This window comes from Borostomias antarcticus, assembly GCF_949987555.1.
Source record: "Borostomias antarcticus genome assembly, chromosome: 30".
Taxonomy (NCBI): Eukaryota; Metazoa; Chordata; class Actinopteri; order Stomiiformes; family Stomiidae; genus Borostomias; species Borostomias antarcticus.
In genome coordinates, this window is record NC_140263.1 from 64,443 (window position 1) to 77,536 (window position 13,094).

A 13,094-nucleotide genomic window follows, 5' to 3' on the forward strand; every position below is an offset into this window, starting at 1 on the left:
ACTCTGTTCATCTCTACTCTGCTCTACTCTACTCTACTCTACTCTGTTCATCTCTACTCTGCTCTACTCTACTCTGCTCTACTCTACTCTACTCTACTCTGTTCATCTCTACTCTGCTCTGCTCTACTCTACTCTACTCTGTTCATCTCTACTCTACTCTACTCTACTCTACCCTGCTCTACTCTGCTCTACTCTACCCTACTCTACTCTACTCTGCTCTACTCTACTCTGCTCTACTATACTCTACTCTGCTCTACTCTACTCTACTCTACTCTACTCTACTCTACTCTACTCTACTCTGCTCTACTCTACTCTACTCTGCTCTACTCTACTCTACTCTGCTCTGCTCTGCTCTACTCTGCTCTGCTCTACTCTACTCTACTCTGCTCTGTTCATCTCTACTCTACTCTGCTCTACTCTACTCTACTCTACTCTACTCTACTCTGCTCTACTCTACTCTGTTCATCTCTACTCTACTCTACTCTGCTCTACTCTACTCTACTCTGCTCTACTCTACTCTACTCTACTCTGCTCTGCTCTGCTCTGCTCTACTCTACTCTGCTCTACTCTACTCTACTCTACTCTGCTCTACTCTACTCTACTCTGTTCATCTCTACTCTACTCTACTCTGCTCTGTTCATCTCTACTCTACTCTGCTCTACTCTACTCTACTCTACTCTACTCTACTCTACTCTGCTCTACTCTACTCTACTCTGTTCATCTCTACTCTACTCTACTCTGCTCTACTCTACTCTACTCTGCTCTACTCTACTCTACTCTACTCTACTCTGCTCTGCTCTGCTCTGCTCTACTCTACTCTGCTCTACTCTACTCTACTCTACTCTGCTCTACTCTACTCTACTCTGTTCATCTCTACTCTACTCTACTCTACTCTGCTTTACTCTACTCTGCTCTACTCTACTCTGCTCTTCTCTACTCTGCTCTGCTCTGCTCTACTCTACTCTGCTCTACTCTGCTCTACTCTACTCTACTCTGTTCATCTCTACTCTGCTCTACTCTACTCTACTCTGTTCATCTCTACTCTACTCTACTCTGCTCTGCTCTACTCTACTCTACTCTACTCTACTCTGTTCATCTCTACTCTACTCTGCTCTGCTCTACTCTACTCTACTCTGCTCTACTCTACTCTACTCTGTTCATCTCTACTCTGCTCTACTCTACTCTACTCTGCTCTACTCTGCTCTACTCTACTCTGCTCTACTCTACTCTGCTCTACTCTGCTCTGCTCTGCTCTACTCTACTCTACTCTGCTCTGCTCTGCTCTGCTCTACTCTACTCTTCTCTGCTCTGCTCTACTCTGCTCTGCTCTACTCTTCTCTGCTCTACTCTACTCTGCTCTACTCTGCTCTGCTCTACTCTACTCTGCTCTGCTCTACTCTACTCTGCTCTGCTCTACTCTACTCTACTCTACTCTGCTCTACTCTGCTCTGCTCTACTCTGCTTTACTCTACTCTGCTCTACTCTACTCTACTCTGCTCTTCTCTACTCTGCTCTGCTCTGCTCTTCTCTACTCTGCTCTACTCTGCTCTACTCTACTCTACTCTGTTCAAATCTACTCTGCTCTACTCTACTCTACTCTACTCTGTTCATCTCTACTCTACTCTGCTCTGCTCTGCTCTACTCTACTCTACTCTACTCTACTCTACTCTGTTCATGTCTACTCTGCTCTACTCTACTCTGCTCTACTCTACTCTACTCTACTCTGTTCATCTCTACTCTGCTCTGCTCTGCTCTACTCTACTCTACTCTGTTCATCTCTACTCTGCTCTACTCTACTCTGCTCTACTCTACTCTACTCTGTTCATCTCTACTCTGCTCTACTCTTCTCTACTCTACTCTACTCTACTCTGCTCTACTCTACTCTACTCTGCTCTACTCTACTCTACTCTGCTCTACTCTACTCTGCTCTGCTCTACTCTGCTTTACTCTACTCTGCTCTACTCTACTCTGCTCTTCTCTACTCTGCTCTGCTCTGCTCTACTCTACTCTGCTCTACTCTGCTCTACTCTACTCTACTCTACTCTGTTCATCTCTACTCTGCTCTACTCTACTCTACTCTACTCTGTTCATCTCTACTCTACTCTACTCTGCTCTGCTCTACTCTACTCTACTCTACTCTACTCTGCTCTGCTCTACTCTACTCTGCTCTACTCTACTCTACTCTACTCTACTCTACCCTACTCTACTCTACTCTACTCTGCTCTACTCTACTCTACTCTACTCTACTCTGCTCTACTCTGCTCTGCTCTACTCTACTCTGCTCTACTCTACTCTGCTCTACTCTACTCTACTCTGTGTGTATGTGACAATATTGACAATATATAACGCATTTACAGTACAACCACTCCCCTAGATTATATCTCTCTTTCTCTCTCTCTCCCTCCCTCTCTCTCTTTCTCTCTCCCTTTCTGTCCGTTCATCTCTCCCTCCCTCTCACCCTCTCAATCTCCCTCTCACTCCCTGTCTCCCCCTCTCTCCTTCTCTCTCTCCATCTCTCTCTCCATCTCTCTCCATCTCTCTCTCTCCATCTCTCTCTCTTTCTCTCTCCATCTCTCTCTCCATCTTTCTCTCTCCATCTCTCTCTCTCTCTCTCTCTCTCTCTCTCTCTCTCTCTCCCCAGCCTCCCCGGGAGGCGGACCTGGAGGGTCCCGAGGGGATGATCTCCGTGGCGATCTCCTCCCACTACTTCTTTGGGGAGGACCAGAGGACGCCGCAGCTGGACGCCATCTTGCTCCGCTTCCCCTCCTGGGCCTTCGCCTCCTCCTGGGTCAGTACCTATGACATGTACCGGTACTGACCGCCCTTCACCAATCACACGGAGCTGTACTGAGGACCGGACCAATGGCACGGACTGAAACTGAACGGAGGACTGGCCGATGAAGGGCCCACCGCCTCTTCACTCTAACGCGCGCACACACACACACACACACACACACACTCACACTAACCCTTGAGGACACGCACCTGCGTGTCTGTTTGCTTGAGAGACCGCCATCACTGTGTCAAGGCTAGTAGCTAACACGAGGGAGGCACTCCTTCAGCCAAGCCAGAAGACTCCTTCTACCTGTAGGACTAACACACACACACGCACACACACACACACACACACACACACACACACACACACACACACACACACACAGAGACCTGGTTGAACAGAGGTCACTCGGTTATCTCTGGGGAAGAAGGGCATTGGATGGGGGGAGATTTTTTACACTCACTTTCTTGTCTGTTAATCTGTATTTCTCTGTCTCTCCTCATATTTTCTCTTCTCACTCTTCTCTCTCTCTCTCCTTCTCCCCCTCTCTCTCTCCCCCCCCCCCTTCTCTCCCCCCCCCCCCCTCTCTCTCTCTCACTCTCTCTGGTGTGTTTGTATGAATGGCCTTGCATGTCTTCCTCCTCCGTGCCACCATGCAGATGGTCAGTAGCCCAGGTCCCCCGGAGCGTCACCACAGTTACAGCCACTAGGTGGTGCTAGTCGGTGAGATGACCACTGTCGTCATACGATGACCTGTGTTATCATGGCAATGCCTCCTGTCATGTCCTGTCAGACTGGGAAGGCAGGCCTATAGGACCTCCCCCTGGGATGGACTTAAAGGAGCAGTCCGCTGTGAACCCCAGGTCTTAACTGAAGACTAACATTTTTTAGGCCTTGAAATATCTGGTAGATTTAGATTTGAGAGAGGGCCGTCCTTTTATTAAAGTAGCCTAAGCCCCGGCTAGTTGTCTAAAAACAGCCTTCTGATTGGTTGGCTCCCTGACTGTTGTCCTGGACTTTAAGACGGTAACGTTAACATAACTATGAGAAAGCTACGCTAAGTTAGCAATGCAACTCATCTCTGATATTAGCATATTGTTATTGTTGTTGATTTTGATGTGGCAGTAGGAAAAGGGCCTTGCCACCACTGGTTGCCAATTCTTTTTTCCTTTTAATTTGGTGTTGAAAGTTTGTTGTAAACTTCTTTAATCACCAGCGTAGAATTCACTTTGCCGCATGAATAAAGAAAACAATGGTTGCGCCTGCCACTCGACCCGGAAAAATCCACCAATCAATGTCACCGCTGTTTCGTCTCATCTCAATACCTGCGTGCCTATTGGCTCTTCAGTGATGCTGCTGGCGCTAAGCAATGGCTGTCTAATTATTATGGGATTCACATGCATAAAAAAATCACCAGAATGCAGGAAATAAAGTCTCTGAAATTAAAATGTATCTGGGGAAGAAAACCACCCTGTTGCCCCCCCCTACCCCCCCCCCCCCCCCCCCCCCACCCCAGGTAAAACTATAAAACCACCACTGATAAGAGCTCAGAGTTTTGCTGTGAACGTCAGCCTCGGTCATGAAACACATCAAACCAATGGTGCTTCTCGCCTTTTTGAACCCCAGTGCTCTGCTGCTCTGGTCTGGTGAGACCATCCTGATCAAGCGGCTTCACTTTCAGTTTCTCTGAGAAGATGCAGGACGTTCCCACCAGACCACGGCTGCTCCACCACAGCTGCAAAAATGTTCAGTTCAAATTAGTCATTCACCTCACAGGCAACTCCCAGTGAGAATGATGTGTTCACATCCGCAGATTTGTGTGGTAATATCTGGCCCATCCTGGTTGTTTTATGAAGTGTTGGAGCTTTATAGCAGTGCCCTCATCTAGTCTCTTACTCTTGTGTGTTGGACTGAGCATCGTCATGGTGTCTCTTGGCAGAACAGCGCCCTCCGCTGCTAGCCGCGTGTATTACTGTGAGTTGGCTTAGTGACTTGTCTGTGTGATCAGGGGCTGTATTCACAAAACATCAAGGCTAAAAGTTGCTCCTAAATGGCCAAATTAAGAGTAAATCCTAAAATTCACTCCTGATTATTTTAAAAGTTGCATTTTTGCGTTAGCTCCTAAACCCAGGGAAGATCAGGAGTGGTGGAGAGGGCGAGAGAGGCTAACGACGTCCTAAGGCAAGGAGAACGGCTGCTGCACATGATCTGAGACCCAACTGGCGAGATGTTTTGTGAATATAACTACAGGAGTAAGGAGTTAGGCTACGGTCACTATCGGAAGAGTATCTTGTTTATTTAGAGCTGGTCAGGGATGAACTTCTCCTACAAACCAAAGCAAACCCACAACACTGGAGAGGAAGTGGCGACTGTTTGCGCTGTTTGAGGGGAAAACAGTGCAGTGGGGGTGATTTGGCTGAGTAGTCAGTCAGCATGTACCACACATTCAGCCCAGACTAGGCCGTCTACACTCACTAATAGTCCTGGCAGGTCATTTAATTGTCCCCCACCTGGCAACGCAGAAGGGGCAGGACTATAGATTGACCCCTGTATGTTAGTGTGTACGTGTGTATCGGTCACACATGTACAGTACCAGAGCCTACCACCAGGTGGCGCTTGCCACAATTAGTTTTTTCCCATTGCCAAGTACCTTTTGCCTTGTACATAAAAACCTATGCTTGGTGTCTCAGTAAACGTATACTCAGGATTCCGTCTTCTTTCTAAATCCACATAAGAAGTCTGTGGGCAAACTTGATATAGGCTGCAGGTTCCGATTACAAACGAAATAGCATTTCCGAATTCCCATCAAATTTTGATATTAGATATTCTAGCAAATCTTCAACAGTAACAATGGGGCAGTTGGAAAACATAAAATCAAACTTTATTTGTATAGTGCATTTCATACACGGAGGCAACACAATGCGCTTTACAGATAACAATATTACTACATATTCCATATTCCAGAACATGTTGGGTACAGTTGGCTATTAAATTGAGAGAAAATCTGAAAAATAAATAAAATATAAATAAAAAGAGAATGAATGTATGTTATCTGTGCTTATAAAACGACACTATTCCACTCCAAACAAAACTAGCTAGATTCTGTTGGCCGAGAGGAATCTAATGATGTCCTCCTCTTGACATTTGGTTGATTTTACTGACCACTAGATCAACAGTTCAACCAATTCAACAATAACTACATGACCACGACATGCATCAGGGGTGGGGGTCACTGCTTCACTGTGCATCTGTTTGCACTTCACTATGAACTCGATTGACCTTTGGAAATATATTTAATTGTAGCCATATGGTTTAATATTGGCCATTTTATAGAAGTATTGTGCTGATAAAAAATGTGTGTCACAAAACACGTAAAAGGACTCATCAGTGCTAGTTACTCCTAGCTAGGACTCATTAGTGCTAGTTACTCCTAGCTAGGACTCATTAGTGCTAGTTACTCCTAGCTAGGACTCATTAGTGCTAGTTACTCCTAGCTAGGACTCGTTAGTGCTAGTTACTCCTAGCTAGGACTCATTAGTGCTAGTTACTCCTAGCTAGGACTCATTAGCGTTAGTTACTCCTCCTAGCTAGGACTCATTAGTGCTAGTTACTCCTCCTAGCTAGGACTCATTAGCGCTAGTTAGTCCTCCTAGCTAGGACTCATTAGTGCTAGTTACTCCTAGCTAGGACTCATTAGTGCTAGTTAGTCCTCCTAGCTTGGACTCTTCAGCGCTAGCTACTCCTAGCTTGGACTCTTCAGCGCTAGCTACTCCTAGCTAGGACTCTTCAGCGCTAGTTACTCCTAGCTAGGACTCGTTAGTGCTAGTTACTCCCAGCTAGGACACATTAGCGCTAGTTACTCCTAGCTAGGACTCATTAGCGCTAGTTACTCCTAGCTAGGACTCATTAGCGCTAGTTACTCCTAGCTAGGACTCATTAGTGCTAGTTACTCCTAGCTAGGACTCATTAGCGCTAGTTACTCCTAGCTAGGACTCTTCAGCGCTATAAGGGGGACTCTATGATTCTCTGAGATTCTTTGTGAACACGGCCCCTGACTCTCTCTCTGCCTGGCTCTGTGTAGCAGAGGTGGTTTGGAACCAGGCTCATGTGACCTGCCTGCCACTGAAACCCCACCTATCACACAATTAAGGGCCTTGGCTCCACTGCGTCCGTCAGCGTCAATGGTCAGCGTCCGTCAAAAGTCAAGAAATGAACCTTGGCGATTCCCTAACATCAGACGCTGGCGCAACGGCTGCATTTGGAGCTGCTGTCATTAATTAAAGTGGATTCATTTCCTTAGCGTCGGATGGTTGATGGTTGACGCTGAAGGACACAGTGGAGCCAAGCCGTACTGTGACTCTGAGCAATTTCCCTTCGGTCATCTGTTGATTTTGTTTCTGTCCATTTTGGCACTCAGGTCAGAATACTGTATGATTATAATCGTCTCAGACGCTTCCTTCTGTGTAACTACCTCCCTTGTGGTAAGAGACGCACACAGGTGAGACCAGGAAGTGGTGTACCCTCTCATGGTCCTCACTACATCTATGCACACACAAATACGCCACTGGTGATTTGTGCGCCCCCAGTGCGTTGCTTGAGTCTGCAATGTGACCACGGCTGCAGAGGCGCAACATGGAGTAGGAAATTCACTTCGACATATTATGGGATATCAAGTGAACACTACTATAATGGTGACTTCTTCTTTTCTTGGACTGTACACTGTAACATGAATGTGGCTCACTTTGGGTTGAAGCCTGTGGTCACGGCCCTCCTGTCCTACTGAATGCCTCCCAAGACATCAGCAGGGATTCTGGGTAATTTACCACCTCTGACCACTGTCTGCAGCTTCTGTCGCTAGACTCGGATCGTCTGGAAATTGAGGTCTTATGCAGTTTTAGAGGTTTAAAATCCTATTCATATCTGCAGCCAATGTGGTGAGTTGGGAACATCCCATAATATGCTTCCTAATCGACATGGCGATGTGTGGTGAGAGTGACTGGCACATGGTGAGGACAAGAGGACAGGTTGCGTTAGGTTAGAGTTCAGCTGCAGCGCGGAGGGAGACTACTGACGGGGTTAACATCACTATCACCTCAGAGCCGTGTGGGAGGGTTCTCAGATCAGGAGAACGTACAGGACTATCACCTCAGAGCCGTGTGGGAGGGTTCTCAGATCAGGAGAACATACAGGACTATCACCTCAGAGCCGGGTGGGAGGGTTCTCAGATCAGGAGAACATACAGGACTATCACCTCAGAGCCGTGTGGGAGGTTCTCAGATCAGGAGAACGTACAGGACTATCACCTCAGACGTGTGGGAGGGTTCTCAGATCAGGAGAACATACAGGACTATCACCTCAGAGACCCGGGAGGGTTCTCAGATCAGGAGAACATACAGGACTATCACCTCAGAGCCGTGTGGGAGGGTTCTCAGATCAGGAGAACATACAGGACTATCACCTCAGAGCCGTGTGGGAGGGTTCTCAGATCAGGAGAACATACAGGACTATCACCTCAGAGACCCGGGAGGGTTCTCAGATCAGGAGAACATACAGGACTATCACCTCAGAGACGTCTGGGAGGTTCTCAGATCAGGAGAACGTACAGGACTATCACCTCAGAGACCCGGGAGGGTTCTCAGATCAGGAGAACATACAGGACTATCACCTCAGAGCCGTGTGGGAGGGTTCTCAGATCAGGAGAACATACATCACTATCACCTCAGAGACCCGGGAGGGTTCTCAGATCAGGAGAACGTACAGGACTATCACCTCAGAGCCGTGTGGGAGGGTTCTCAGATCAGGAGAACATACGGAACTCTAAACTACTTCAATATGTTTCATTAGAAAAACGTATGAAAATATCCTAACAATCAACAGATTAAATATATTAACGTTTGAATCAAAAACAATCTAGATTATATTCTCAATGTGTAGGGTGATCAGGTTCTCATGACATACATTTTTCATCATTCACTGTCAAAAGATAACAGAATCATTTAATAATAATGGGTAGTGATGATGTCGTGTGATCGTCATCTCATGCTGTTTGGGTGGGGGGGGGGGGGGGGGGGGGGGGGGGGGTTCTAGCGAGCCGAAGAAGAGAGTAATTTAAAACAACAGAAGAACCATATTCACGTCTGTAAGGTTCCATTTAGAACCATTTTCATGCCAGAAAGATTGTTTTAAGATTCCAAACAGCACCTCAGAAAACTGTTCTATCTGTAACATTTTGTTTTCCCAGAGGGTTCCTTTCTTGTTCCAAATGTCTCTATATAGAACTGTTCTTGTGTCCTGTGCTTGTGTCAAGCGTGTGTCCTGTACACCGCATGGACAGGACAAGACAGGACCAGACGGGACAACAGACGGATCAATGTTTTGATTGGTTATTAGTGTTTGGTACTGGGAGCTTAAGTCAGCACGGTTGTCATGACACCTCATGTTCCGTATGAGATTATGGGATTGAAGGCGCGTGGAGTCATTTAGCTAAAACTGGGATATGACTCATCCAACACGGTCCTCATGTTCATGTCGGCCTTAGAAGACTTTGCTTGCAAAAAAAAGAACAACACTTGTTTTTCTCGCCAGTCTCGTCATAATGCTTAGCTCCGCCCATAACCAAGCGTCACTCTCAGACAGGTCCTGAAGACGTGGGGCTGAAGAGGACTGAATGCCTTGGAGATCGCTCTTCATACGAGGCAGCTATAGAGATTATTGTCAATGTTTTTGAAAGGAACCTTGTTCTAAACGACATGTCTCCTGCTACAGAACCTGTACTCTGGTTTGATCTCGTTAGTCGAGATACCAGATCCTCTTATCACCCGTCACCAGGTTGGGTTCGGTACAGGTAGTTGTGTAATCTGACTCAGTCTTATCCAGACCTAAAACACTGTCAACATGACGTAGTGAACATGGGAGATTCATATGACGATGTCTTAATGTGTTTGTTGTGTTTGATGAGTGTCTTGTTATTTTCTGGATGGATGTATTGAAATTTTGTACGTGTTCTACGTTGAGTACAACTTTCACCCATGCCTTCTGTTTTCAGTGAGTAAGTTAACTTCCTGTAACTCAGCCTGTGAAGCCGGATACAGATCAGTTTTGCATGACAGGATTTTGTCTTTCGAAGCAATCGTTTAATTATTGATTTTTTTAATTTGATAGCTACACATTTTAATGTACTTTTTTCCCTTTACATCTCTAAGTTTCCGTTCATATCACAGATGGATCACTTGGTATGATCAGCCTTGGATCGATTGATTGTTTGATTGATTTATTGATTGATTAGTTGGTTGGGGAATATTGTCAAACAGGGTATATGTATGAGGACTTGATGATTACATATGCAAAATAAAAGCTTGAAATGAGCACCATGCGAGGTAAAATATAACACCATGTACAGCAATAAAGTGCTTCATCACGACCCGCGGTCCTCTTCATCATCATGAAAGAACACACAAACTTGATGCAAGTGTTGAAAATAATTACTTCATACTTCTACATACTCAACCCCCACCACACCCGTGCTGTCATCTTGGTACATTCCAGACTCTCCCTCTCTTGTCCTCGTGGTACGTTCCAGACGCTCTCCCCTCTCCAGGCGGTGCTCCCAGTAGCAGCGTCCTCAGATGTGCTGCCAGCTGAATCCTGGGTAATTTAACCGCCCTGTGAGCCTTCCCCCGGTGGCATGGCGACCCTGCCCAACTTCCTGTCCTGGACCTGGGTCCCGCTGGCAGAAAGGACATCACTCTGATCCTCTGCCACACACACACACACACACACACACACACACACACACACAGTACTGTATGCAGTCCAAACAAAACTCCAACCATACTTGAGAAAACTTAGTGACAGCCTATCCCCGGAGTGTCAGGCAGGGGGCAGTGTTGTCCTTTCCCTTGGTCCACAGCACACTGAGCCCAAGCTGAGGCAGAGCTAGCTAATGTGCAGCCTGTCTGTCTCGGACCATAGCTGGCTGTTTGGTTTAAGTCTTGCTGTCTTCAGGAACCCCAGGAGAGTAACAGTGAACACAACCCTCACTAGACCACATTCTGAATAAGCTACTCTATTGGCTTAGCATGTTAAATGTTGAAAATACCAGAGTTAGATAAATATACTGGAAATAAGAGTTTTGTTATCAAGACAGACGGAGAAACAGACACACAGAAAGGCAGACAGACAGGCAGAGACAGACGGAGAGAGACAGACAGAGAAATAGAGAGACAGACAGACACATACACAAGAGACGGACAGACAGACAGACAGGCACAGAGTGAGACGGAGAGACAGACTGAGGGAGAGAGAGAGAGGGAGGGAGGGAGAGAGACAGACACGGAGTGAGAGACAGAGGGAGGGAGAGAGACAGACACGGAGTGAGAGACAGAGGGAGGGAGGGAGGGAGAGAGACATGGAGTGTGAGACAGAGGGAGGGAGAGAGACAGGGAAAGAGAGAGACAGACAGAGGGAGAGACAGAGGGAGGGAGAGAGACAGAGGGAGAGAGAGAGACAGACAGGGAGGGAGAGGGACAGAGAGACAGACAGAGGGAGAGACATACAGGCTAGCAGACAGACCCTCACTCCTCCAGCCTCATAGGGGGGGTGTCTGGTTGCTGGCTTGTGTACATGCCTGTTCAGACTAATGCCACCACATCTAACTGTAGGGTGATTAACATGTCCACAACAAGCACTGCCTCCTCTCACACACATATACACACGCACACACACACACACATATACACACACACACATACAGTTTCTCATACACTCTGGCCTGGAACACCCCAAGCAGACTAATACACACTCACACACAAACTCACAGGCACACAAACTCACTCATACCCACACATGCTGACACGGGCACACACACACACACACACAGTACAGGTCACATGCAGCTAAATTGCTCCAAGATGTCGGGCTGCAGACCACTGCCCATCCATAGAGCCAGCCACTGACACACACACACGCACGCACACACACACACACACACACACACACACACACACACACACACAGTTCGAGCCAGCCACTGTAGCTCTGTGCTGTAACCCAGGTCAGGGGGATAGAGTTGCACTGCCTCTCTAATCAGAGAAAGAGGGGGATAGGGAGAGAGATAGAGAGAGAGAGGGAGCGAGAGATAGAAGCAGAGAGACAGGTAGAGAGAGAGAGGGAGCGAGAGAGAGAGGCAGAGAGAGAGAGAGAGAGAGGAGGAGCGAGAGAGAGAGACAGGTAGAGAGGGAGGGAGCGAGAGAGGCAGAGAGACAGGTAGAGAGAGACAGGTAGAGAGAGAGAGGGAGCGAGAGAGAGAAGCAGAGAGACAGGTAGAGAGAGAGAGGGAGCGAGAGAGAGGCAGAGAGAGAGACAGGTAGAGAGGGAGACAGGTAGAGAGAGAGACAGGTAGAGAGAGAGAGGGAGCGAGAGAGAGACAGGTAGAGAGAGAGAGGGAGCGAGAGAGAGGCAGAGAGAGAGACAGGTAGAGAGAGAGACAGGTAGAGAGGGAGACAGGTAGAGAGAGAGACAGGTAGAGAGAGAGAGGGAGCGAGAGAGAGGGAGCGAGAGAGAGGCAGAGAGAGAGACAGGTAGAGAGAGAGAGGGAGCGAGAGAGAGAAGCAGAGAGACAGGTAGAGAGAGAGAGGCAGAGAGAGAGACAGGTAGAGAGGGAGACAGGTAGAGAGAGAGACAGGTAGAGAGAGAGAGGGAGCGAGAGAGAGACAGGTAGAGAGAGAGAGGGAGCGAGAGAGAGAGGCAGAGAGAGAGACAGGTAGAGAGGGAGACAGGTAGAGAGAGAGACAGGTAGAGAGAGACAGGTAGAGAGAGAGACAGGTAGAGAGAGAGAGGCAGAGAGAGAGACAGGTAGAGAGGGAGGGCTGTATGGGCTTCATAGCTAGAAATGCTGCACAGTTGGGATGAACGAGTGGATCATGATGATGTGACAATGAATGCAAATCCAATGGTGTTCAATCAAAGGTAGGTAGTGTGTGTGTGTGTGTGTGTGTGTGTGTGTGTGTGTGTGTGTGTGTGTGTGTGTGTGTGTGTGTGTGTGTGTGTGGTTCATTCTCCCAGGTAACAAGGTAACACTAACCCTCCCTCTCCATCTCTCTCTCTCCTTCACCCCTCCACCAACCTCTCTCTCCTTCACCCCTCCACCAACCTCTCTCTCTCTCCTTCACCCCTCCACCAACCTCTCTCTCTCTCCTTCACCCCTCCACCAACCTCTCTCTCTCTCCTTCACCCCTCCACCTCTCTCTCTCTCCTTCACCCCTCCACCAACCTCTCTCTCTCTCCTTCACCCCTCCACCAACCTCTCTCTCTCTCC

The 13,094-nt window shown here is 47.6% G+C and overlaps 1 protein-coding gene and 1 long non-coding RNA gene across 2 annotated transcripts in view; one reads left to right on the forward strand and one right to left on the reverse strand.

Annotated features, from left to right (window-relative positions):
* The window catches only part of ermp1 (endoplasmic reticulum metallopeptidase 1), a 60,332-nt gene extending 54,211 nt beyond the window's left edge, over nt 1–6,121 (forward strand). The window contains exon 13 of the mRNA XM_084460220.1: nt 2,642–6,121. Within this exon, the coding sequence (XP_084316346.1) occupies nt 2,642–2,818 (177 nt within the window). The 3' untranslated portion in view covers nt 2,819–6,121. The remainder of the gene's footprint in view (nt 1–2,641) is intronic.
* Nucleotides 6,122–6,527: 406 nt separating this feature from the next.
* Nucleotides 6,528–10,150, reverse strand: LOC311327194. Its single transcript, XR_014631085.1, has 3 exons — nt 8,134–10,150; nt 8,031–8,082; nt 6,528–7,871 (listed from the first exon to the last, which is right to left on the reverse strand). It is a non-coding gene; the product is annotated as an uncharacterized lncRNA (long non-coding RNA).
* Between the last annotated feature and the right edge of the window lie 2,944 nt (nt 10,151–13,094).